The 23,742-nt window shown below is 38.7% G+C and overlaps 1 protein-coding gene across 1 annotated transcript in view; it reads right to left on the bottom strand.

Annotated features, from left to right (window-relative positions):
* The window catches only part of CLVS2 (clavesin 2), a 62,711-nt gene that overhangs the window by 14,270 nt on the left and 24,699 nt on the right, over positions 1–23,742 (bottom strand). The window contains exon 3 of the mRNA XM_067546682.1: positions 972–1,082. Within this exon, the coding sequence (XP_067402783.1) occupies positions 972–1,082 (111 nt within the window). The remainder of the gene's footprint in view (positions 1–971; positions 1,083–23,742) is intronic.

Raw genomic sequence — 23,742 nt, 5'->3', positions numbered from 1 at the left:
TCTCTATCACTGGAGGTTTTTAACAGGTTAGACAAACACCTGACAGGGATGATCTAGAATAATACTTAGTTCTGCCTAAGTGCAGAGGATTGGACTCAATGACCTACCAAGATCCCTTCTAGTTCTACAATTCTATGATTTTAAGAATTTAAGCTCCCAGGCTCATATTTTGAAAGTGTTGTGCAAGTTCCTTTTGAGGATGAGGATTGACAGATCAGATGTGGAATGATCGTTTTGTGAAAGGTGTTTGCCCATGGGTGATAGAAAAATTATAAGAGAAAAACACCCGCTTCAACACAGGGAAAGAAATCTCACTGACAGCATACTCCTAGTTGTCACCCAACCTTCCTCTGGCCTTCAAACCCAACCTCACCAAGCTCATCATTAGAAGCAAACTCTCCAAAGACCAGGACAGCTATGTGGTGAAACCAGAAATACAATCTAACTCTGATTTAATTGCAAGTGATGTACATCATACTAAAATTAAAACTACATCTCAGAAGTTACAGGGGTATGCACATACACAAATCCCTTTCCATAGGCATTTATACTGAACATTTTATACAGTATGTGCATTGAGGGACAATTGTATCTTTGGAGTAACTCCATTGATGTTAGTGGAGTTGCACCAGGGAAGAATATGGCACTATATATTTAAATAAAACTGAAGTCGTTTTTAAAATCATTATGCAATTATTTCTTATGAAAGAGCACTATTTAAAACTTTTACATGCCTATGACTCAATCCAGCAGGACTCACATACTTAAAATTAAACATGTTTAAGCGCTTTACTGAATTGGAGTCTTACAGGATAAAACTCTTGTACATTTCATAACAGAAATCTTTAAAAATCATATTGAAATACATTACACAAATACTAATTGGAGATTTTGAGCATGTCTATTTTCAATATACTATGATACATCTGCAGACTATAATTGTCTAGCAATACAAATAACAAATGGAATACCCTTTTCCGCGTCTTCTCCTTTAAAAAGGGCCGTATAACTGTGTAGAGGGCATGGATATACCACGGTTGATTGACAAAATGAATTCCTCCAAACCGAGCTGGAAAACTGTCCTATGGAACGCAAAACAAACATATATCATGAGTAAAGTAGATTTTTATGAGAAGACGTATGGTGTGTGTCACCTCCATTTTCTTATGCTGAAATGCATTCATTTGATTACTTAACATTAAAGAAGAACTCTTTTCCAAAATGGTGTCTACTCAGTGGAGTTCAAACATTCTATTCCAGAGTAGCAATATTTTTAGGCATACAATTTCCTGACAGAATGATCACAAAGGGCTTCGCAGCACTGGGATGACATCTTGATGTCCTCTCCAGCCCCACATTCCATTCTAATAAAGAAAGCATTTTTGGCCCCTAGGTATACTTTACACATTTATGATCTGACCAGAATCCATGTATGCAACATGCTTTCCCCTGCCTGTCTCTATTCAATTTCATTCATCTTTAATCTTAACAGTAGTGCACCACATTCCCATCTCTGCCAGTATTGCTGAAGTACATTATAAATGTTACCATTTCCTTGTCCCAATCTTAAAAATCAAATGTAAACCTAACCTGCAAGTCAAAATGTATACAATAGTATTTACATTTTGCAAGATTAAAATGAATTAAACATGATTATACAATATTTATGAGCCTTATTCTCATCACATATTCCGAGGCTGTGACCTGGAGTTTATGGAGCAAGCTTCTGTACTGAGCCAACCATTTCTATCAAAATTGGTTTTGGCTGTTTCGCCAGACACCTGTACTAAAGAAACACAAGAGGGTGGAGAATTCATTTGTATGGCTATTTGCATGCAATAATTTGGTTCTCAGGCCCCAAAACTGCAATAATATTGTATGACCAAGTATGCATTTTATTTTTGAAAGTTGATAGGGCAGGCAACAGACACCCTTCCCTTCACTGCTAGGAAGAAAAGCTTGAAGAGGCAAGTGATTTCATGATCCCTGTTCTGAAATACTGCCACCAAATTCATTGTGTCCGTATGCCCCATTACTGGCATAGCCAGTTGCTTTGATGTCTAAGTTAGAGCCCCTGTATTAGGCATAGCTGCAAGACAACAAGAGGTTTAAATATGCAATAATTTCAAGTGCCTCCTGTTTTCAGTTACTCATGTTATAGAACATTGAAGGTTGAGTACCACAGTCTTTACACCGGGTGATATTTAGGCACATTGATGAGTTATATGACAGCTTTCACTTGAATCATCACTATACTTCATCATTTATTTGCCTTGTACAGAGTGCCCACGTTAGCCAGGTGTTCTCAGATCCCCAGAAGGAAAAGTCAGTTGACCTCTGAAAAACTTCTTTAATCCTGAAAGGACTTTTGATTCCGTGAGTATAAATGTAGTATGAGAGGTGGTTTGTTCCTCCCAGAAGCTGCACTCAAGAGCGGACACACATACTATAAAGAGTGTGTCCTTGCTCCAGTCTCATCTTTACAAAAGCAAAAGATACCATCTTACCAGTCAAGTCAAAGGAAGGATTCTCCTGTGCATGCATACATCCATGCACACACAAAATTCCCTAGACAGTCTTGCAAATCTTAGCCCAAGCAACTATGAAGATCCTTTTCTTACTCTTCTTCTCTAATTCTATTAGATCAGTATAACCAGACTCCATATCACAATATCCGGCTCAATCTCCAGGGATGAAAACAGCTAAGACAAACACAGGATTGGAAGGGACCTCCTGGGTCACTGGGTCCACAGCAGGCAACTCTAGCATATTATCCCATACATACATTTACCACATTTGATGATTGCCTATTCTATTCATTCCCTCTGAAGCACCTGGCATTGGCCACTGTCGGAAGACAGGATATTGGGCTAGATTGACCATTGATCTGACCCAATATGGACATTCTTATGTACCAATCTCCATTTTAAAACAAGTTAGGTGCTTTGCCCCCATATTCCTACTGGGAGGCTGTTCCAGAACCTTAATCCTCTGAGGGTTAGAAATCCTTTAATTTCCAGCCTGAATTTATTCATGGCCAGTTGATATCCATTTGTGCTTGTGCCAACTTTGTCCTTTATCTTAAATAGCTCTTTTCCCTCCCTGGTATTCCCCACCCCCCCTACCCCCCCATGTATTTACAGAAAACAATCATATCTCCTCTCAGCCTACTTTTTCGCTAGGCTAAACAAATCAAGTTTCTTGTTTCCTCTGATAAGATAGGCTGATCGGGGTACAGAGGACCTAATAGCTCCTCTGTGCACCAGTTTCAGTTTGAATCATCTTTCTTGACCATGGGTTGTACTATACACAGTGTTCCAGATGAGCTCTTGCCATTGCCTTATGGCATTAATACTTCCCTGTCTCTATTATAAATACTTTGCCTGATACATCCTAGGGCTGCATTTACTTTTCTTTACAGCCACATCACATTAGTGGTTCATAGTCATCCTGTGATCAACCCATACACCCAGGTCTCTCTCCTCCTTTGTCAATTCCAACTGATGAACCCCAGTTTATAGCAAAAATACCTGTTAGTCCCTACATGCATGGCCATGCACTTTGTACTATTTGTTCCATTTCTATTACTCCATTCCTCAAGGACATCTAATTCTTCCTGTATGATAGTCTGATCCTTCTCTGTATTGTATACTTCCCAAGTTTGTCATCAGCAAATTTCATTAACACATTACTATTTTTTTGTCCCAAGATCATTAATGAAAGTATTAAATAAGTTTGGCCCCAAGAAAAATCCTTTAGGAACTCCACTAGTGAACTCATTCTAGGGTGAAAGTTCTCCTTTCAGCACCATCCATTGACATCTCCCCTTTAGTCAGTCCTTACCCACCTTACAATTTCTGTACTAACTAATAATTTTCCATATGGTACCATGTCAAATCCTTTACTGAAGTCCAGCTATATTAAATCTACTACATTTCCTTTGTCTTAAAAAAAAGTCAGTTGTCAAAGAAAGATACTGGATTAGTCTAGTAAGATCTACCTCAGATCAAAATGTTGCATTTTATCCTCTTTTCTGTTTACCTCCATGTCTTTAATTATTCTTTCCTTCAAAATTTGTTCTAAAGCCTGATAAACGACCCAATCCTTGCTTCATAGCACTCTCTTCTTCTCTTCTATTTATACATTTGAAGCCTGTCTTTCCACAACTCAGAAGTCAAATGTATACATATGATGATCACGGCTCCTCAGGAAAGTCTGTAACAACTGCAGTAAATGTACAGAAAGGCTGTGCCACCAAGAGGTTATTACACATCTTGCCGAACGCCTAGGTCTTGCCAACACTGAGCTTTCCAGTAGAATGAGTGAGATCTTGGACCCCTAATTCACCTTGTCACTAAAAAAAATCCTCATACACTGTGCTGAAAACATACATTATAATGTATAAAAGATAGTAAGTAATCCACATATCAGAGCAACTGGAAGAAATATTTCGGGAGGAAAATTCATTTGGTGACATTTGAACCAGTAGTTGCAGGGGGTTCTGTATATCCACAGGAGGTTGAACTCACTTAGTTAATCAAGTTTGCCATTCCAGCATAGAAGCATAGTACAGCATGTTGGGTTCCCCTTTGCAAGTGAATCTACCTTAGAACTACTGATGAGGTCTTCAGACAAAGCAGGTATATGTCTTGTGGGGAATGGAGGCACAAAGGGGTGGAATGCAGCAAAAAAAGAGGTAGGAAATACTACCAAAGGTCCCTAAACTGTTTCCATTATCTTCCAGAACATTTCAGTCGATCAAGCACTTATCCTTCTGGTTTATTGCTGGTTTGTTCCTTAGAAAATGCCCTCAGGTAGTGGTCAGAGAAGGAAATCCTAAATGAAAAGGTACCTATACACATGCTTTGGTTCAGTATGAATGGTGAAAGGTATTTGTAATCCAACATTAGTTCAAAATGGATCACTTCCTGATCCTTCAGGTAACTGTAAAGTCACCATATTTCCTGGAGATAAAAGAAGTATGTGGAGAAGCTGCCACTTAGGGCAGTGAAGTCACCTCCTCATTTTGAATCTGGTTATGCCAAAGGCCCTAGAAATGTGTGGAGTAACACTGAGATAATCAATGTCTTTGAATACAAGATGGTAGCTGGTGTCTCACTGTGCAAGAATGTATCCTAGATCTACTGAAGACTTCTTCAAAGTGTTTCAACAATTTTTAGAGGCTTTTTTGTTAAGTGACTTGTGATTTTGGGTACCTCAACTTTTGGGTGCCCAGCTTGAGATGCCCGATTTTCAAAAAACAGGTGGTCAGTACTTTTTAAAAACCAGGCACCTGAAATATGTCTCCAAATGGGCACTCAAAACTTGAGGCACCCCTAGAGATTTAGGTGTTGCTCCACTCAGCATTGCAATACCTCATTGACTTAGGAGTTCAAGTCTCATATTCCAAAATGACTTAGGCTCAGATTTTGAAGTTCCGAGAGCCTAAGTGACTTGACTAAAGTTACACAGCAGGTTAGATGCAATACTCTGATTACAACTCATGAGCTCTTGGATTCAGGTCCTATGCTCAGTCCAATAGAAGATACTGCCTTGTTAGAGCAGAAAGAAGCAGAATAAGTAGCAGCAGAGGAACACTAAAAAAACAGGTGTATTAGGGAGTGTAGCTCTGCAGCTAGAAGAGTATGTGACATTCTGGCACTACTCATATATAACTAATTTTTACACCAGGGATGTATCAGACAGATGGCCATCCTACAAAACAGCAGGTAAGAGTTTCTTCCAAATCAATGATTCCTATGTTTTTATCTAGATTAAGTCACAGGCACAGTGGCAGTTGTAAATGCCCCTAGAGACATGTTGCATGGCAGCAGAGCAGCCTGTAACCCAGGAATCACATTCTTTATGGACTCTATGAAAAAGAAATCCCATGTCAAAAAATGACAAGAGATGTGTATCTAGGAAAAAGCCACAAAGCAAGCTGTGCACTTGACTGGAGAAGTGATTAGCCAGCTGATGCAGCATAACTGAATGGTTAAGATGAGTGCACTTAATCTGTTCCTTTATATGCAACACAGTCAACTAATTACATTTGTTTGTGTGGGGTTTTTTTTATTAACCACTGAGAAATAACCACTGTGTGGAATAGTGCAAGAAAATTACCCATCTGATAATCAATTCTAAACAGACATTCCATATATGCTGAGTAGTACAACTAATTATTATTGTTGACAGCCATAATGAGCCAAGGCTTACAAATGGTTGTTAACAGTGTGCTGTTAGATAAAAGGTAGAGAGCTATATATTTGATCGTAAGATTGCCTGATAGTGACCGTTAAACTGGCCTCTTTTCTAAGGTCCCCAAGACAGTTAAGGGGAATGGTCCCAAACAAACTGCCTTATTGCAACATCTTCAGTACCAAACTCAAGGATCCCTAATTTACTCACAGCACAGTGGTTCACCCCCATTCCCACTGCATCTCATAATCCGTATGGTCTGTCTTTACGTACTTCTTTTCCAGCAACCTGCTGCTTTCAACTTCTAGTCCAAGGCACATGCCAGAGAAGCCAGGTTTCTGCTCTTTAGTTGCATAGGTACAGTGTTCCAGTCCTATAGTCTGATCTGATCTTTCTATCATTTTTATATGCATAGGGTCAAATGGGAAGAAACAGTCTACGACCCATAACTCATACTGCATGGGTCCACTGACAAATAACTGGGATCATTACACTTCCACCATGAGTGGACATAAGCATTATCCTCTTTAAACATGCTCAGCTGACTATAAGCCTCCAATGTTCAGATATTACAGATATTTGTTATTTAATTCTTATTCAATTTAAAATGTCTCAACACTATCAATGTGTGCACACAGCAAGTCTGTTACGCCATGTTCCCACTACTGTTACTCTAATTCTCCTTCTACGCTTCCTCCCCACCCCTAGTTATTTGTTACCGCTTTGGCTCTTGTCTTAGGGTATATTTACACTATAGCCGCTGTAATTCTGTGGAAGGGGTTTTGCAATCAAAGTAGGTAATGCACCTCTCCAACAGGTAGTAGTTAAGTTGACAAAATAACTCTTCTGTTGACCTAGCTGTGTGTATACTGGGCTTAGGTTGACCTAACTAATTTTTCACAGCCCTGAGCTATATAGTTAGGTTGACCTAATTTTTAAGTGTAAATTAGGACTTACATTTCATTGTAAACTCTTGGAAGGAGGAACTCTCACCTACTGTGTGCTTGTACAAGGTCTATCACAAGGGACCCCTTATTCTGATTGGACTTGCGGGCACTAGCGTAATGCAGGTAATAATAATGAGTGGTTATATTCAAAAGCAGAGTAAAGTATCCACCTCCCATTGAAAAATCCAGTCGTAGTTAAAGAAATTTGAAGTCTAGGAGTTTTTGAAAATCCCATTCTTTGCTTCAGCATCTTTATCTATAGGAAGACTCAACTTTCTTATTAGAAAAAGGGTCTTTCCAAAGCCTGCATTCTGAATTTCTTGGGTGTCAACCATCTTTAGGAAGTACAATGCAGTACTTGATGGATTAGGCCCCAACTCAGCTTCGAAGTCTATGGCTTTATTCATGTGTTTCCAGTTAAGCATGTGTTAAAGTGCTATGATGGATCAGAGTCCTAGCATCTGCAGGTGACATGCTGGGACATGCCGTATGGAAGTTAGAACCAAAACTGAGGAAACAGAATTCTAACAAAACAAGCCCAAAGTTAGCAAACGTTATATTATTAAAAGCTTAACTGTCAGTGCCTCATTTGATAGCTAGTCCTGGGGATAATAAATTCAGATCTCCTACAGCTATTCAGAAGAGTTAACCATATTTTGGGGGGGAAGGGGGGGGAGTCAATACAGTTATAGGCAGTATTTAACAGCACACTACAATATACTTCATATGCAATATCTGTATAGATGCTGTACCTTTATACTGGAACTCCCTGATAAAGCCATTAGAACATTTGTCTGATACAAGGCACAGAGTTCCGAACTTCATTTTTAGGATGTTAAACAGGGAACTGAAGAAAACAGTGGAACTGAAAAATTCTGACTGATCCAAAATGTTAACACCCTGCCATGGAATTTTTTACCTGAAGGAGAATATTTGAACTAATCCGGGAATGGGAACGGAGAGCCACCACTGCCCACATTAGAGATGGATGACCCTTAGACCTCCTCCCTAACACAATCCTTCTTTGAAGATAACCAAAAAACAAGGCATTCCAAATAGGTTGCAGTGAAATGTGTGCTATGTATTCTAGGAAATTTGTAGGGTCCCTGAATACCTGCACTAAGGTACCGATCCTATATAAACTTACACTTCTAAAGCTATCCAGGGCAGAAGAAAAAACACAATTACTGTAGAAGAAACAACCATCTGGAAGATTTAGACAATAGTGAGATTTTATTTGGTACCCTGAGCAACCTTTTCAGTCCAAATAGATGGGTCAAAAACTGTAGAATTAAAAAAAATCCGATATTAAATAGGAATTCTATCCATACACCTTAGGAAATCCCAATATCTTTCAACTGGCTGCTTCAAGGATTTCAAACTTTCAAAGTATGGTATGTACCTTTTCTTGAAGAAGTGCCCTTTTATTTTACGTTCTTAGCTTCCATTTAATATTTTTATGGAAGCATTTTACAGCATTTTCTAAACCAAATTTTAAAGATTTAATATATTTTTGTTATCACAGTCAGCTAAATGTGCATCACTTAGAGGCAAATTAACATCATTCATTGCATTCTGACAAAGTAAGCTTTAATTATTTGGTACCATATCTAGACATCTAGCTGTAGAGATTCTGATGAGGCAATGTGACTTTTGCAAGCCTTTTCATTTCTATCACTCATTTTATCCTACAAACCATATAGAAATATGTTTCCATCAAATAAGATGAGAACAGAAAACAGATAGCATCTTTCCAATAAAAATATTGCTTTTTTTACTACTTGTTTTTACTTCAAGTAATCTTCCATTTTTCGCTTCAGTATGCCATTTGTAAAAGTTACAGATTCAGGATATAATACTAAAGCTCACCTGATTGTAAGCATTTACATGATTAGGGTGAACCATACTTATATATGCACAATAGTCTTTTTTATGCTCTCCTTGTCTGAGCAAAACATTTAAGTTAAGCTTCCCAATAACCTACACAAGATGGTGAGTAGAGCCGATTGAAGTTGTTTCAACAAAAAGATTTTCATAAAGTAAAAAAACATCCTCACTGATTTGATCTCTTGAGGTTATTTCCAGCCCTATATTTTGATGATTCTTCACCAAAAAAAAAAACTTGACAAGAAAAGTAATTTGTTTTGTATTTTTGAAAATTTTCAGTTAGAAATTGTTGGAAAATGCTCACTTTGTCCCCTCTCCTAGAGAAGTGAGGGGAAAAGCTAAGAAAAATTGAATATGTGACTTTCAGAGAGATCACTAAAAAAGGGACCATTTCTCACTTTAACTTTCTCACAGTTTCAGATTCTCAAAGTGTTACTTAGAGAGGGAGTGTAGAACCTTACCACAACTTTTCATGCTTTGGTTTCCAAGTTGCAAAAGTTGAAAAACAATAAAAAAATGGGAGAAGCAGGTTGCTCCACATTCGATTTTTTTAAAGAATGTCCCGGTGGGAAAACTATTATTTACCAAGAGGATATATTCAAAAGGGGGATTTCTCCTATCAAAATTCTCATAGGAAAAAATTCCCTTTATCACCCAGCTCAAGTTGTGAATATTTTGTTAAACTAGAATTTCAGATAATGGCAAGAATATTTTATTGAAAATTGCATTGTGCATAAATATAGCAACAATATTTTCATAGCATTTTGAAAAAAAGTGTGAAATTACTGCTCATGAAAGGTGCCATATTGGTACTGCTAAAGACAAAAGTCTCTCTCAACAAAATACATATTGAATAGACAGATGAAATGCAATGTGCCTCAGCTCTGATCCAAAGGGTCCACCACAAGGAAAGACGGAATATTTTTATCATCATGCACATGCAGTCTGATCTCTCTGCTGAGGCTACTCAAAGGGGCCAATTGTTGTGATGGTTTTAGTGATTTGGACACTTACCCAGTCCATTGAGACTAAGGACATTTTACAGAGTCCACCAAACAGTCACCACATAGCATCTACCTTGTGCTGGGATTCTCCCAGAACTTAGCTGGGCAAAATTTCAATTGGTTACCTAGAGGTGAAAGGCTTTATATCCCATTATGAAATACCAATACCATAAGCCATTTAATTTCCACTTCTAGCAAGGAAGGAAACAAAGAGTTTAAGATACTGACAAAATGAAAAGAGAATGAAATAGGGATAGCAAAAACATGAGAAAGATTCAATAATAGTGGGGAATGGAGAAGATATTGAAAATATCCAGACAGCAATTAATTTGGGGACGAATGCATAAAATGTGCTCCTGCCTATATGCAGGACAATATAAAATATTCAAGTCAATGTAACATGTCCCTCCCAACCAGGCTTTTCCAAAAATTGCACACAGGGAGGTAGGAGAGAAGAAAATGAAAAGTAATATTTAATGGAGAGTCCATTTATTTCAGAGTCAATTTTAAACATTTAATGGATTTTATAGATCTCTAACTTAATTCCCAGCGTTTTGTTTACAAACACTAAGTAAACCATAGGAAAAATATGGGATTTATTATTTCTGTATATCATGTCAGCTGACAATTTTCCACAAGAATTGGATCCAAATCCAACAATTTCTCTAAAATTTTAGAGTTGTTATATATAGAAATATAAATACATTTATAAAATATATAAATATATAATTTCCCTTTAATTTCTGGTTGAAAGACTCACAGGAAACTACTTTTGGTCTGTATTCAATATGTAGGATGGTATATATGTGGACATAGTACAGTGTAGATATACATAATTTTGGTTGAGAGAATATGCATACATAATATTTATGTAGGTGGGTTATTCCAAATTCTTGGTCAGATTCTCTGCTTACATTAGTTTTATACCAGTAGTGCTGATTTACACCATATGTGACGGAAGAATCACGTGCATTCATGCACCCTGCTATATGAATGGCAGAAGTATTAAAAAAGACTGACAGAAGAGAAGATCTCCCTGCAGCAACTATGATATTAAACATTAAATCCTGAATGAGTTTTATCATCTTTTAACTGATTAGTCAAGAGCCATTCCTTTGTAACTAAGTAAAGAGAATTATTCTCACCAGCTGCACTGTCTATCAGTGAAGCCATATGACAAGCTGAAACAAAATCAGAGCCACTCTGCCTTGACGTGAATAGGCATGGCCTTTTTCAATCTATCTATTGACAGAGGAGGCAGGTGACGAGACAATTTGGAAGCCATCTCAGAAAGTCACTCTCAGACCTCTGTAAGAGGAAAAAACCAAAAACACCAACCAAGGCAATAACAGCAGCAAGGTCACAGCAGGAGACAAAAAAGAAAATACTGTCCAACGTGCTAATTTTAAGCTTTTTAAACTCATGAATTGCAGTACCAGATCTTATTTTAAGAAATAGACAGCAGAAATCATTATACCTCAGGCTATTACACTGAAACTCCCAAGATAATGGACCATGTAGAAATTTGATTAAAAAAAAGTTAACAGATTCCTATAAATTAAAGTAGATTTAAGAAGTCAGGCTATCAGCATAAGACATGAGAGTAGAATTTCCTATCTACACACCAGACTCAGCAGGAAGGCCTCAGCATTTACCAGTAGATCAATAATGTATCAGAGTTGTTGTTTAACTTTTAATCCACATAGTTCACGCACACTGGGCAAATCCGATGTTACCATAGTAAAAAGGGAGATACCAGAGCAGGCTTGCAAATCAAAAAACAAAAATAAAAAAACCACACAAAAACAAGCACACACAGGCCAAGCAAAGGGGCAGTTAATCTGCAGAACAGAAGCCATGACAAAGGAACCCATCTACCACCTGGATGTTAAGAAATAAGAAAGGCACAGATAATTTATTTATACTCTCTGATACCTAACGGCTTCCATTTGAAAGGTACATCAAATCATTTTATAATCCAACACTGTTAACTATCCTCAATTGTTATTCATGCAGAGGAACCTGCTGACATATACAGCATGTTTCAACATAATGGATCTAGTATGCTGTTCTCATCCCAAACGAATAATATTTCTTGCTAGTTTATTGTAAGAGATGCTAGGGATAAAGTTAGACATAAAGACCTGCGTTTCTGTTTATTCTGAATCTGAATAATTTCCACAGTCAGATGCCGCATGTGGTACAAACAAGACCCTGCTATTTCAATCATGTTGTTTACCAGAATGGCTACCTTGTTAGGTTTCTAGGACTTAACCTTAGCAGATAGTTTAATCTCAAATCTGGACGGCTCGGGGACTGCTTTTCACTGGTCCCTATCCTTTGACCTGTCAGCTTGCATGGCTCTACCAAGAGTTAAAATTCCCACTGGCACAGCTTGCAGAATCATTGGATTTGTGTTTACTAAAATAGATACTTTAAAGAAGCACCCCATTCAACTTGGATCAAGCTGGAGGCAGAGTTTTAAATCCTTACAGGAAGCTGCACTGTTAAAAAGACTTCTATTTTCCTATTCCACTTCACTGCATCCTTATGTCAGTTTCACGGCCTGAAGTTGCCAATATGCAAAAAAGCAAAGGCAACCATAGAATTAGAACTGATCAAAAATGGGTTTTTCCCATGGAAAGTTTTGATTTGCAGAGGAAATTTGAATACCAAAATATTAGAACCGAAATATTTTAAATTTGGAAATGCTGCTGCTGTGCCTCATGAGAGTTGTAGTTTTGGTGCCTCAATCTCCCATTCTCCTCCATAGGCTGGGCTCTCTGGTTGGACTACATGTCCAACGATGCACCACAATCTCCTTGTGCAGAGAAGAAGCAGTTCATCAGTGGAGTCCCTGACTATGGTGGAGAATGGGGACATGCGGTAACTGAAGTACAACTCTTATGAGACAGCATAGCTGTATTTCCAAACCTGCTTAGAATTAAAGATCCCATGCAGCCTCAAAGGCTGTAATGTTTCCGTTTAAAATGTAAACATAAATATGTTAGATAAAACATTATAATGATCTCAGAATTCATGATTTTATGGAGATCGGAAATCGGATACCGTGTAATATATTTTGGTCAGTTATGTGATGAAACAAACAATTTACAAGTATTATATATGTGTCCCAAGACATCTCTGCTCAAAGCCCTCAACTGCCAAATAAATTGTTTTTTTAAACAATTTTGTTGCCAGAAACTGTATCACCTTGTGCTATGATCATGTCAAAACTCAGAAACTAAACAAGGCCAAACTAGGTTAATATTTGGGTGGGAAAGTTAGTGCTGTTGAATTGGTGCTGGCAGTTCAGTAGGTGGCACTCTTCCTCTGACTTAACTCAGAGATAAAACTCCAGCTCCGTCATACAAGGGTACTGGGCTTGCTGGAGTTGCCTGCTTTCAAATGAGATGTCAAATTGAGGTATTGATCACTTGTGGTTGTGAAAAATTCCATGGCACCCTTTGTATGAGACAGGCATTCGCCTCAATGCCTTGGGAAAATTCCAACTTGAGTGATCACATTCTGCCTACCTAAAATCCTCCTACAATCTCAATTGAGCTACGGTATTCTTCACTTTAAGTCAAACTGCCTTGAGGAGTTATGCACTGTTAAACATATGCTGCCTTCCACCCTAAAGATGACTATTTCTTTGATGGAGGATGTGACCCCTGTAGGCTTGTCATCATTATAAACACTATTGACTGGGAAGATCCATAGAGGAGAATGGTTGGTGGATCCACAGGTCTCATTTCCATCTTGTCTCTCTGTTCCTCCCCCACAGTGTGTTTGGGGACAGGACACTTCCAAAGATGTGTTCCCCAAGAGTCAGCCTCCCCAGATCTTGAACATGTCCAGAGTTGCACTGGTTCCACTGCATCCAAAGCCCTACACACTCACAGATGCCCCGTGGAAGTATGTTGGAAGGAGTATTCAGATGCAACAACTAACTTGTTTTGAGGTACAGCATCTTTCACAGGTGTTCCCTAGTGGCAACTGCAAGTTAGTTACAGTACAGCAAAAGACACCAATCAAACCAGAGTACTTTAAAAAATTAAGTAAAATTAAAGAATAAATACAGCTCATAAAAATGCATGCGTATGGACTTTTACAAGTTCTTAAGGCTTTACATTAGCACTTTTAATGATGTGTATTATTGATTAGATAGACTAAGGTCTATTCTGAAGCTATTAGAGCCTATTGTTTAAATACATACTTATGGAACTTTGGAACTGTTCCCATCTACCATATAAATCCCTACTGAATAGCTTTTTTTAAAAATGCATATCATATAGAAGTTGTTTTCATTAAAAGCCATTACAGTCTATTGTGGAAACTTACATTTAAACAATCAGCCCGGACTGGAATGCAGAATGAAAATGAATGTAAGACATAAGTTATTCTGCATGAAGAACAAGCACATTATAATGATTAGTCTCTTACCCATTTATATTCTTCTCCACACCCATGCCCCAAAACATCCTACAGGGATTAGACTACTTTATAATTTGTATTGCAATAGCAGCTAGATGCCCCAATCAGGATTCAGGTCCCATTACGCTATGCACTGTACATACTCCTATAATGAAATGAAAGTCCCTGACTCAAATGACCTTACCAACCAAGTATATGATGAGAAATAACAACATGTGGATAAGAGATGAGAAAAAATCACAAAGTAAGAGACAATCAGGATTAATGTAATAAGCAGTGGCCACTGCATACCTAGCTGCCTAACCAGTGTCAAGAATATTGTAGGCATCATGACAGAGGTGTTAAGGAGAGATTACAAGGAGGATAATAGGGAGGCTTTGCAAATTTTTTTACACATAAGATGCCTGTTGGAAAACCTGAGAAAAGGGGCAAATAAAAACTGATTCAATTGACAGAGTGGATGGGGGGAGAGACTGAACAATAGCTAAACACTTACCCAATTTTTTTTTCTTCATTCATGGAAGTCCTCCTCTCAATAAGGTGCAAAGGCTCCATGGGAGCCACTGCAGAAAGAAACTCTCAGGTGTGTCTGATGTAGCCTAGCAACTAAGCATGGAGACTTCCCCAAGATGAGTTTCTTTTACAATAAATAAATAAATGAATTTGATTAAATATATGCTATAGCATGATGTGTAGAATTGTTGATATTTTATTTTTATCATCACTTTGTGAAGTAAAGAAAGAGGCAGAAAAAGAAAGAAGGACAAAGAGCAAAAAGAAAAGGGAGCTATGTGCATGGAGCAAGTTGGCCCAAAACTTTCTAATGGTTCATAAGCCCACAAAGTCCCTTGGCAGCATTGCTCCTAAGTACAAAACTCCAACTACAGCATATTGCATTCAGGATACAGGAGCACAGAAATGCTCAGGGACAAAGGGAATCTTTCTTATTATCCTCTAGGTACTTACAAATAGATTGTTTGATAATTGGTATTTCATAGATATTGAAGTTAGGCTGACTGGTCTTTAATTCCCTGGGCCCTCTTTCTTCCACTTTTTAATGATAAGTAGTGTTTGTCCTTCTCCAGTCCTCAGGTACCTCACCTATCCACCCTGAGCTCTTTAAGGTAATCACTGACAATTCCAAGATTGCTTCAGCTATTTCCTTAAGCACCCTACGTGAATTTCATCAGGCCCTGCTGAACAAAATGTAACTTATCTAAATATTTTAACCTGTTTTTCCTTTTCTGGCTTTTATTCCTTCCCCCTTGATGTTAATATTAATTATGTTAAGTATCTGATCACAAATTAACTTTTAGTGAAGACTAATGGCAAATTTTGCTAAAAATACCTCAGCCCTCTTGATGTCATCTCTTATTATCTCTCTTTCCCCACTAAGTAGTGGGCCTACACTTTCTTTCATCTTTCTCCTGCTCCTAATGTATTTATAAAGCCTCTTCATACTGCCCTTAACCTTTCTGATTTTGTCCCTAGATGCTTGTGCTATTACAATAGAATCTCAGAGTTATGAATTAACTGGTCGACCACACACTTCATTTGAAACCGGAAGTATACAATCAGGCAGCAGCAGAGAAAAAAATATCAAATACAGTACAGTACTATGTTAAATGGAAACTACTAAAAAAAGAAAAGTTTAAAAAAGATTTGATGAGGCAAGGAAACTGTCTCTGTGCTTCTTTCATTTAAATTATGATAGTTAAAAGCAGCATTTTTCTTCTGCATAGTAAAGTTTCAAAGCTGTACTAAGTCAATGTTCAGTTGTAAACTTGTGAAAGAACAACCATAACATTTGTTCAGAGTTACGAACATTTCAGAGTTACAAAAAACCTCCATTCCCGAGGTGTTCATAGGTCTGAGGTTCTACTGTAATTTGCATGGCTTCTTAGCAATTCATCCATTTTTCCACATTTTGTATTATTTCTTTTTGATTTTCAGGTCATTGAAAAGCACCTCATGGAGCCATATTAGGCTCTTTCTATTCTTCCTATCATTTCTTCACATTGGAATAGTTTGCTGCTTTTCCTTTAATATCGTCTGAGAAACTGCCAGCTCTCTTGAACTCCTTTATTCCTTAGATTACCCGCCAATTTTGACTTTTAACAAAGTCTGCCTTTTGAAATCCATTATCCATATTCTGCTGCTCTCACTCTCCTTCCTTTCCTTAGAATCATGAGATCTATCTCTTCATGATCACTTTCACCCAAATTGCCTTCCCCCTTCAGATCTGCAACTAATTCCTCCCTGTTAGTCAGAACCAACTCTAAAATGGCTGTCCCACAGTTACTTTCTCCACTTTCTGAAACCAGTTGTCCCCATGTCCTTCATGATTTTAGAACTTGTAGATCTCACCCTCTCATACCTAGTTTTTATTCTCAGTTTGGAAGAGGAAAACAAGCTTTCCTTCTTTCCGAGCTGCCAAATAGTTTCTTAATTTGAATGAACTAGTCATTGAACTGAACTGGTGGAATAAACTGAAGTGAAGAAATTATTGTCTCTGCACTTGCAGAAGAGGCTACTACTGTCAAACTGGTTTAGCACTTCAACAGACTTTGGTTGCAGGTGCTTAGCTAGTGATTTCCCCCCAGTTCAGTGGGTTTGACGTTCTTTGAAACTTTAGCAGCAAATGTGTACTGCTTTACATTTTTTGTGTTTAATTTAAAATCATTTCAATAGATAGTTTAGGCCTTAAGAAAGATTGTCAAATAGATTTATCATCTTTAAAAAATAAACCTGTATTTAAATTAAATAAACAAAATAAAATTGAAAAAATATTTTTAAAATCTATTTTATCCACCTTGCTCAGTATACAAGCATGTTATAGTATCCCCCATCCTCAAAAACCTGGGTCCTGGTCCTCACACTTACAATCCCATCTCTCTTCTCCACTTTACTCTTAAGGTCATCAAATGAAGTGTCTAACTACTGCTTTGACTACCTCTTCTGACACAGTCCTGTATCCACTCAAGTCTGTCTTCCACTCCACTGAGTGCTTGTCTATATGTTTCATTAGGGGAATGTAATTTCTTGTGCGCACTAGCATGTTGTGCCCTAACTGGTGCTTGTGGACATTTCTGGCACGCCCTAGAACAATGATACTCAATTAGATCTTCCCACAGGTTGATTTGAGAATTTTCTGACCAGGGGCGGACCATTTGCACAGAAGGCTAACAAAATAATTAAAACAAACAAACAAACAAAACGAACAAACTTCAGCTGCCAATTAATAAACGCCTTGATTGTAACATACGTTTACTGTTTCTATCTTTTAACAAAGCTTATAAATCAGCATTTTTACCTGTGTTTCTAGCAATCTCTAATGGGAGAGGTGACATCAACAATCTCTGGCAAGCTTTGTGAAGAGTGGTTTGTAGGAGCCCAAGGCACGGCACATACACCGGTGAAGAAGCTCATCTGTCAGGTGATTGCAGTGTTGGTTTTTTTAATAATGTTCATGGTAGCAAAAACACAGATTTGCAGAAGAACATTGTTCCAAACATCATTAAAAGATAGATTGCTAGATTCTGGCTACCCTGAAACTAGTCAGCATACTGAGTTCAGAAATCACAAAGTCCCACTTGTCTGAATTTTGCCTTCAATATATCTGAGCAAATTGAAAGGCACCTTCATCAATCGACACAAGAACATTTTTTGCTTTCAGAAGGGCAAAGTCCATCGGCAGAGACAAAAAAAAAATGCATCATGAACAAATAAAAGCAAATCCTTTGGGATTTTAAAATTCTCAAATCGCATTTTAAAGTTTTCAATCAGATTGTTTAGAAATTCTTGCATCATTTTCATCGAAGTTTCGCCTGTAGCAAATTGCAATAACAGGCAATGTGGGAGAGTGCAACACACTTTTTCAAACAGACCCCCAACACTGCTTTCACAGCCTTGGAACTGCAAGTTGAGGGAATTGAAGTGACCAGTAATATCTCACAGAAAAGCTACCTGGGACAGAGAGGGGACATCATTCAAAAATTCCACAAGTCGCAAGCTTTATTGGTCTGGTGGTTTGAAAGAAATTCTATTATTTCTTTTTGAAGCACACCAATCCTCTCTAATACCCCCTCCCCCGACTTAACCAGTCAACATCGTTGTGCTGCGACAGGTCACCATATTCGGCTGAAACGTCTTGCAAAAGAGCTTTAAAAAGACAAAGTTACAAGCTAGAAGCTGAGCATAGGTAGTTCATTAATCCATCACAATACCATTTTTTTTCCCCCTCCAAAGTCCCCAGATAACTTACCACACAGGAGAGTCTCTTGAATGCTGCAGTGAAGTGTATTTAATGACAGGTGTATTGCTGCCAAATATGAAGCAAAACCCTTTCCTTTCCCTGTCATGGAGGGACCTCTGTCTGTAATAAGCAAGTTTACTTTCTGCAAATCTAAACCATTTTTTTTTAAAAAGCCTTTCATCTTTTCAGAAACGATTTCTCCTGTGGTATAGGTTTCTAATGGTATTAAGCACAAAAATTCTTCCTTGAAAATTTCACCATCACAAAAATCTAACCAACAGCGATAGCTGGGCTTGATCGCTTGATTCGTCCACCTCAAGAGACATGTATTTGGTGTTTTTTAAAATCAGAAAGCAGCTCTGACAAACAATCCTCATAAATCACCTCCAATCTTCGCACTGCCATGGAATCAGACAGGGGAACTTGCTTCACCATGTCATCTTTGTTTTTATCTCTGGGAAAAATCTCCTCCAGCATTTCCAACATGCAATCCTTCACAGGCTCGGCATCCAGGAAAGGCTTTTTCTTTTTAGCTCATACCCACATTATCTGAAGAGGAGCAGCTGTTGCTTTTTCCTGTGCAGTCGCCGAGGTTGTGAGAATGACATTTGAAAGTGATACGAAGACTTCCGATTTTCAGTGTTGTCACATCTTACCACTGCCAGGAGGACAGGGCGTGTCATAGTTACTGTGCTTTGATGCAAAGTGGCACCTCACATTGACAACCTTACGGACGAATACAGTGGTTTGGCATATTAAATGCAAAGGTTTTGCATTTAAATGAGGTGGCATAATAAAAAGAAAATCCACTGTCCAGTTTGGGTTAAAAGCTCGGTATTTGCTGTCGATGTTGTGACATTTTTTCACACTCACATTAATTTTTTGCTCCATTTCCATCACTAATGAAAAATGGGCAGTGTCTAGGGCCAGCCTTACGGAAAATGGAGCCTTGGGTGATCTTGTATTTTGGGGCCCTTTCTTTGAGTTCAGCCCCAAGCAGCAGGGCTCAGATTGTCAGCCCCACATGGTGAATTTCATTATAAACATTTTTTTAAGGTGAGATGGCAGGCCACACAGGAAGCCTTGGTGGGCCACACTTGGCCTGTGGGCTGCCTATCGAGTATCACTGCCTTAGAAGTTCCCTGTGGTGTTTTAAGATTGAAATGGAATTACATTAACACACATTAGGGAACTTTTAGGGCATGCCAGCGGGGTCCATACAAGCCCATTAGTGTATAGTGTACTAGCATGCACTAGAATTTCATACATTCCAAGACCAGAAGGGACCATTATGATCATCTACTCTGATGTCCTATATAACATAGGCCACAGAACTTCCCAAAAATAATTCCTAGAGCAGATCTTTTAGAAAAACATCCAATCTTGACATAAAATGGGCAGTGATGGAGAATCCACCACAGCTCAGTGGTTCATACCCCTCTAATGTGGGCTAACCGACCCTGCAGCCAAGCTCAGAAAACTACTCTCATCAATGTTTTCCTGGACAAGTCACAAGGCCTGTACTCCACCTTCATCTTTTGCAGCCTTCAGCATTCTGGGTCAACTCCCTCCTCAACATTCTGGCCTCACTTGGCTTTCATGACACTGTGTCTTCCTGGTTATCCTCTTACCTCCTCAAACTGCTCTTTCAGTATCTCCTTCAGCAACTCCTGCTCCTCTCCAACTCCCATCTTTGCTGGTGTCCTAAAGATCTCTGCCCTTGGTCTCCTCTTCTCTCTTTAACCTTGGATGAACTACTCCACTTACTAAGGAGATGATAGTTGAATCCATGTAACTACTTTTCTCCATCTCCTGCCTTCCACAATCAAGTCTCACATTTCACAGTGTCTGGCTGATCTCACTGACAACACACAATGCAATTCCCTCCTCAACTCAATTTCCACCCTTCTCTAACATTATGGACAGCACCATGTTCTATCCTGTCATTCCAACTCACATCCCTTGAGTTATTTTCAGCTCCCCCTTTTCCTCCACACAGACAGGCCTCAACCAAGATGTACTACTTCTTCCTTTCCATCATAATGGTGATAATCCAACCCTTCTTTTCTCTGAACCATTCTATTCACATTTGATGTAGCTTTTGAAATTATTCATTTAGGGGGGTGGGTGGGTGTGTGTTAATTTTGATTCACTGGGAGCCAGGCGCTACAGAAAACAAGTTTGAGATGCAAGGTACCTCAATCCGGAACAGATTAGGATCTGGAGAATGTACATGAGGATTGTCCCCATAAATACAAACAGTCAAAGAAACCAGGCTAGACAGCAACTTGGATAACATGTATTACAGGTTTTTGGCAGTCAGATCTTTTGTTATTCCAATTCATGAAATGGGAAACCAAAATTTTGGGTGATGAGAGGATAACCTTCTTCATCAGCTCATCCTGGTGCACTAAACAGCACCAAAGAATGTCACAGTTTGGAAGTGACTAAATGCTTCCCCCACTTTATATTTTAGTTCCAACATACCTGGAGTTTGCTACAAAACTGAGAATGAACCAAACAGAACTCTAATCCAGTCACCCCCCAATCACTGACTCAAACTCCTCACAGCCAGGTGCAAAGAAGAACTGGGTGCAACAACTGCTCTCATCCCACCAGGACTTAACATGGTCAAATGGTATTAAGTGAATCAGAAAATGTTGAAAAGATTCCGATCAGAAATATAATCTCACAGCAGATAGCTAAACTATAAACCCCAATCCTATAATTGGGTCTTTTGTTCATATGAGGTTTTGTTGTTTTGTTTTTTTTTAAATGTGTGAGCATGAATTTGGTGCTGTGGGGAAGTGTGCCAAAATGATAAACCCAGGGACTTCAATTTTAATTTAACCATGGGAGAAGTCATCCTGGAAAAGACAATGCATGCTTCCCTGCATTGTTTCATCACCAGGGTCCCACAATGCTTGTGCATTTTAACACATTTATCTTTATAGTTTAATTCCTTTATCACAAAAAAACTTTCTTCAGTAACATGTGAACATGAAAGCCAAGATATTCAAAAGGGACTAGCTATATAGCCCAACTTGGGACATCTTAAAAGGGGCCTGGTTTTCAGAGGGCAAATGTTCTGCATCTTCTGAAAGTCAGGTCCCATTAATGTGTCTTAAGCTGAGCACCTAAAACTGAGCCACCCCCAGACAAGTTACACTACGTCCCCTTTGTGGATTTTCCCCTAAAGTTTCAGGGGAGGCTGAGACCCAAATCACCACATGGTATCAGCAGATGACTTGTTGAAAATAACATTTGGAAGTGTTAAAATAATAAACTAATTTTTTGATGGTGATGACGACGACCCTGGTTTCAGGAGCTCTTCCAGGAATGGAAAGCCTAGTAGGGGAAAAGATGGAAACATGGGAAGGTTTCTGCTCTTTATGACATTAGAGGGGGGTTAAAAAAAACCAACCAAACAAACAAAAACATTCCAAACTTTTATATCTGTCACAGTCCTAAAACCTAGAACACAATTCTATGCCCCAACTACACTTAATCGCTGAAGTTCCTGGGCTGTATAACCATAGCTTTCTTTTCTGCTGGAAAACAATATGAAGTAATTGAACAGCTCTCCTCTTTCCCCCCTTGGTGGTCCTACCTTCCACTTACAGCCCCATGACAACAGGGGCTGGATCTTTATTGCCAGCAAGGGAAGCTGATCTGCAGCAACTATGGGATTCCTCCACGTGCTGCCTTCTCCTCCTCCAGACCCTACAGGCTCTTGAAAGCCACTGATTGCATGAGGAAAGGTGCAAGGAGTGCTAAGGGATGCTCCTAAAGGTTCCACAGACATCTTAGTTCTGCACCGTACATCTGTCCTGGCCCCACAAATGAGCTCATCTAAAATGGGGTGCCATACCTCAGTGCTCAGCTCAGAACATGGTCCAGTTCACTGTATAACAGACAGGTTGTTAGGGGCAGCCCTGGATTTGGCACTCTTATCCTTGGCCTCCTGATACCTCATCCTGAGCCCCTTTATTTTCTCTCTGAACTGCTTTCTGGTGTGCTTGGTCCCATACTGATCAGCAGCTGCCAAGATGTACCCATGTACAGTTCAATGATTCTCTGTGAGGAGTTAATGTTGTGTTGTCCTGACCCAAAAGGGTCATTGTAAGACTTCTTGCCTGGGCCAAACTTCAGTGGCACTGCAACCCTGCACAAAATCACTCACTCAAATCTGGACCAAGCGGCTAGGGGGTAAAATCTACCCCACCCCACACACACTCCAAATGGTGCTCTGCTGTTCACTAGTTCCCATTTCCACATATTCTGCATGAGGGCTTAGATCATTCTAGCATGTAGATTGAATGGGGTAGAAGAGTACAGGTAACAGTTATGCTCAAGTGGGACTTCTTAGATTCCTGTCATCTTTTCCTTCTTTGAACTGTACAGTGTGCTGGGAAAAAAATCTCATTTTTAATTAAAAAATGTAATTCCTGTATTGGCTTTCCTGTTTTGTGATTTGTTGAAATATTGAGACTGGCTGATGAAGACTCATCATTGGCAACTGTCAATGTAATTACAGAGAAACAGAAGTGATATTGATAATTGACAATATTTCCGATATTATTCATCAAAATAATTAAAGGGCTGCTCAATTCTACCTAGGCACAAAGTTAGTTAACCTAGACAGACTAAAAGTATAATGCCATTAATACAGTTTTTTGATCGTTTTAATATCAATTTAGCCAAGAGGAATTAACTGATCTTAGAAAATACTGTTGATTAACTCCCCTCCCATTCAACAACACTGAAAAAAAACCCAGGAGAGAATTATTTATGTGTCTGCTTGATAGATAGTAATATGTCTGAGAGTGTCATTTTGAAACAACAAGCATATGGCAAGTCTCTCAAAAGATACAGTACATAAATTCATCCCCAAAAATGCAGTGAATAGAATCAACTTTGAGTTTTTACCCATTTCATTGCAGTCACATTTAGGTGTCAAGGCAAAAGAGTGACAAGTTACTAGCTCAGACAGCTATGCATAAGGCATGAACAT

This window comes from Emydura macquarii, unplaced genomic scaffold (genome assembly GCF_026122565.2).
Source record: "Emydura macquarii macquarii isolate MOO-44397 ecotype Brisbane River unplaced genomic scaffold, CSIRO-AGI_Emac_v2 contig_1146, whole genome shotgun sequence".
Lineage (NCBI taxonomy): Eukaryota > Metazoa > Chordata > Testudines > Chelidae > Emydura > Emydura macquarii.
Note: the sequence above shows the minus strand (reverse complement) of the source record. Positions and strands in the feature narration are given on the sequence as shown.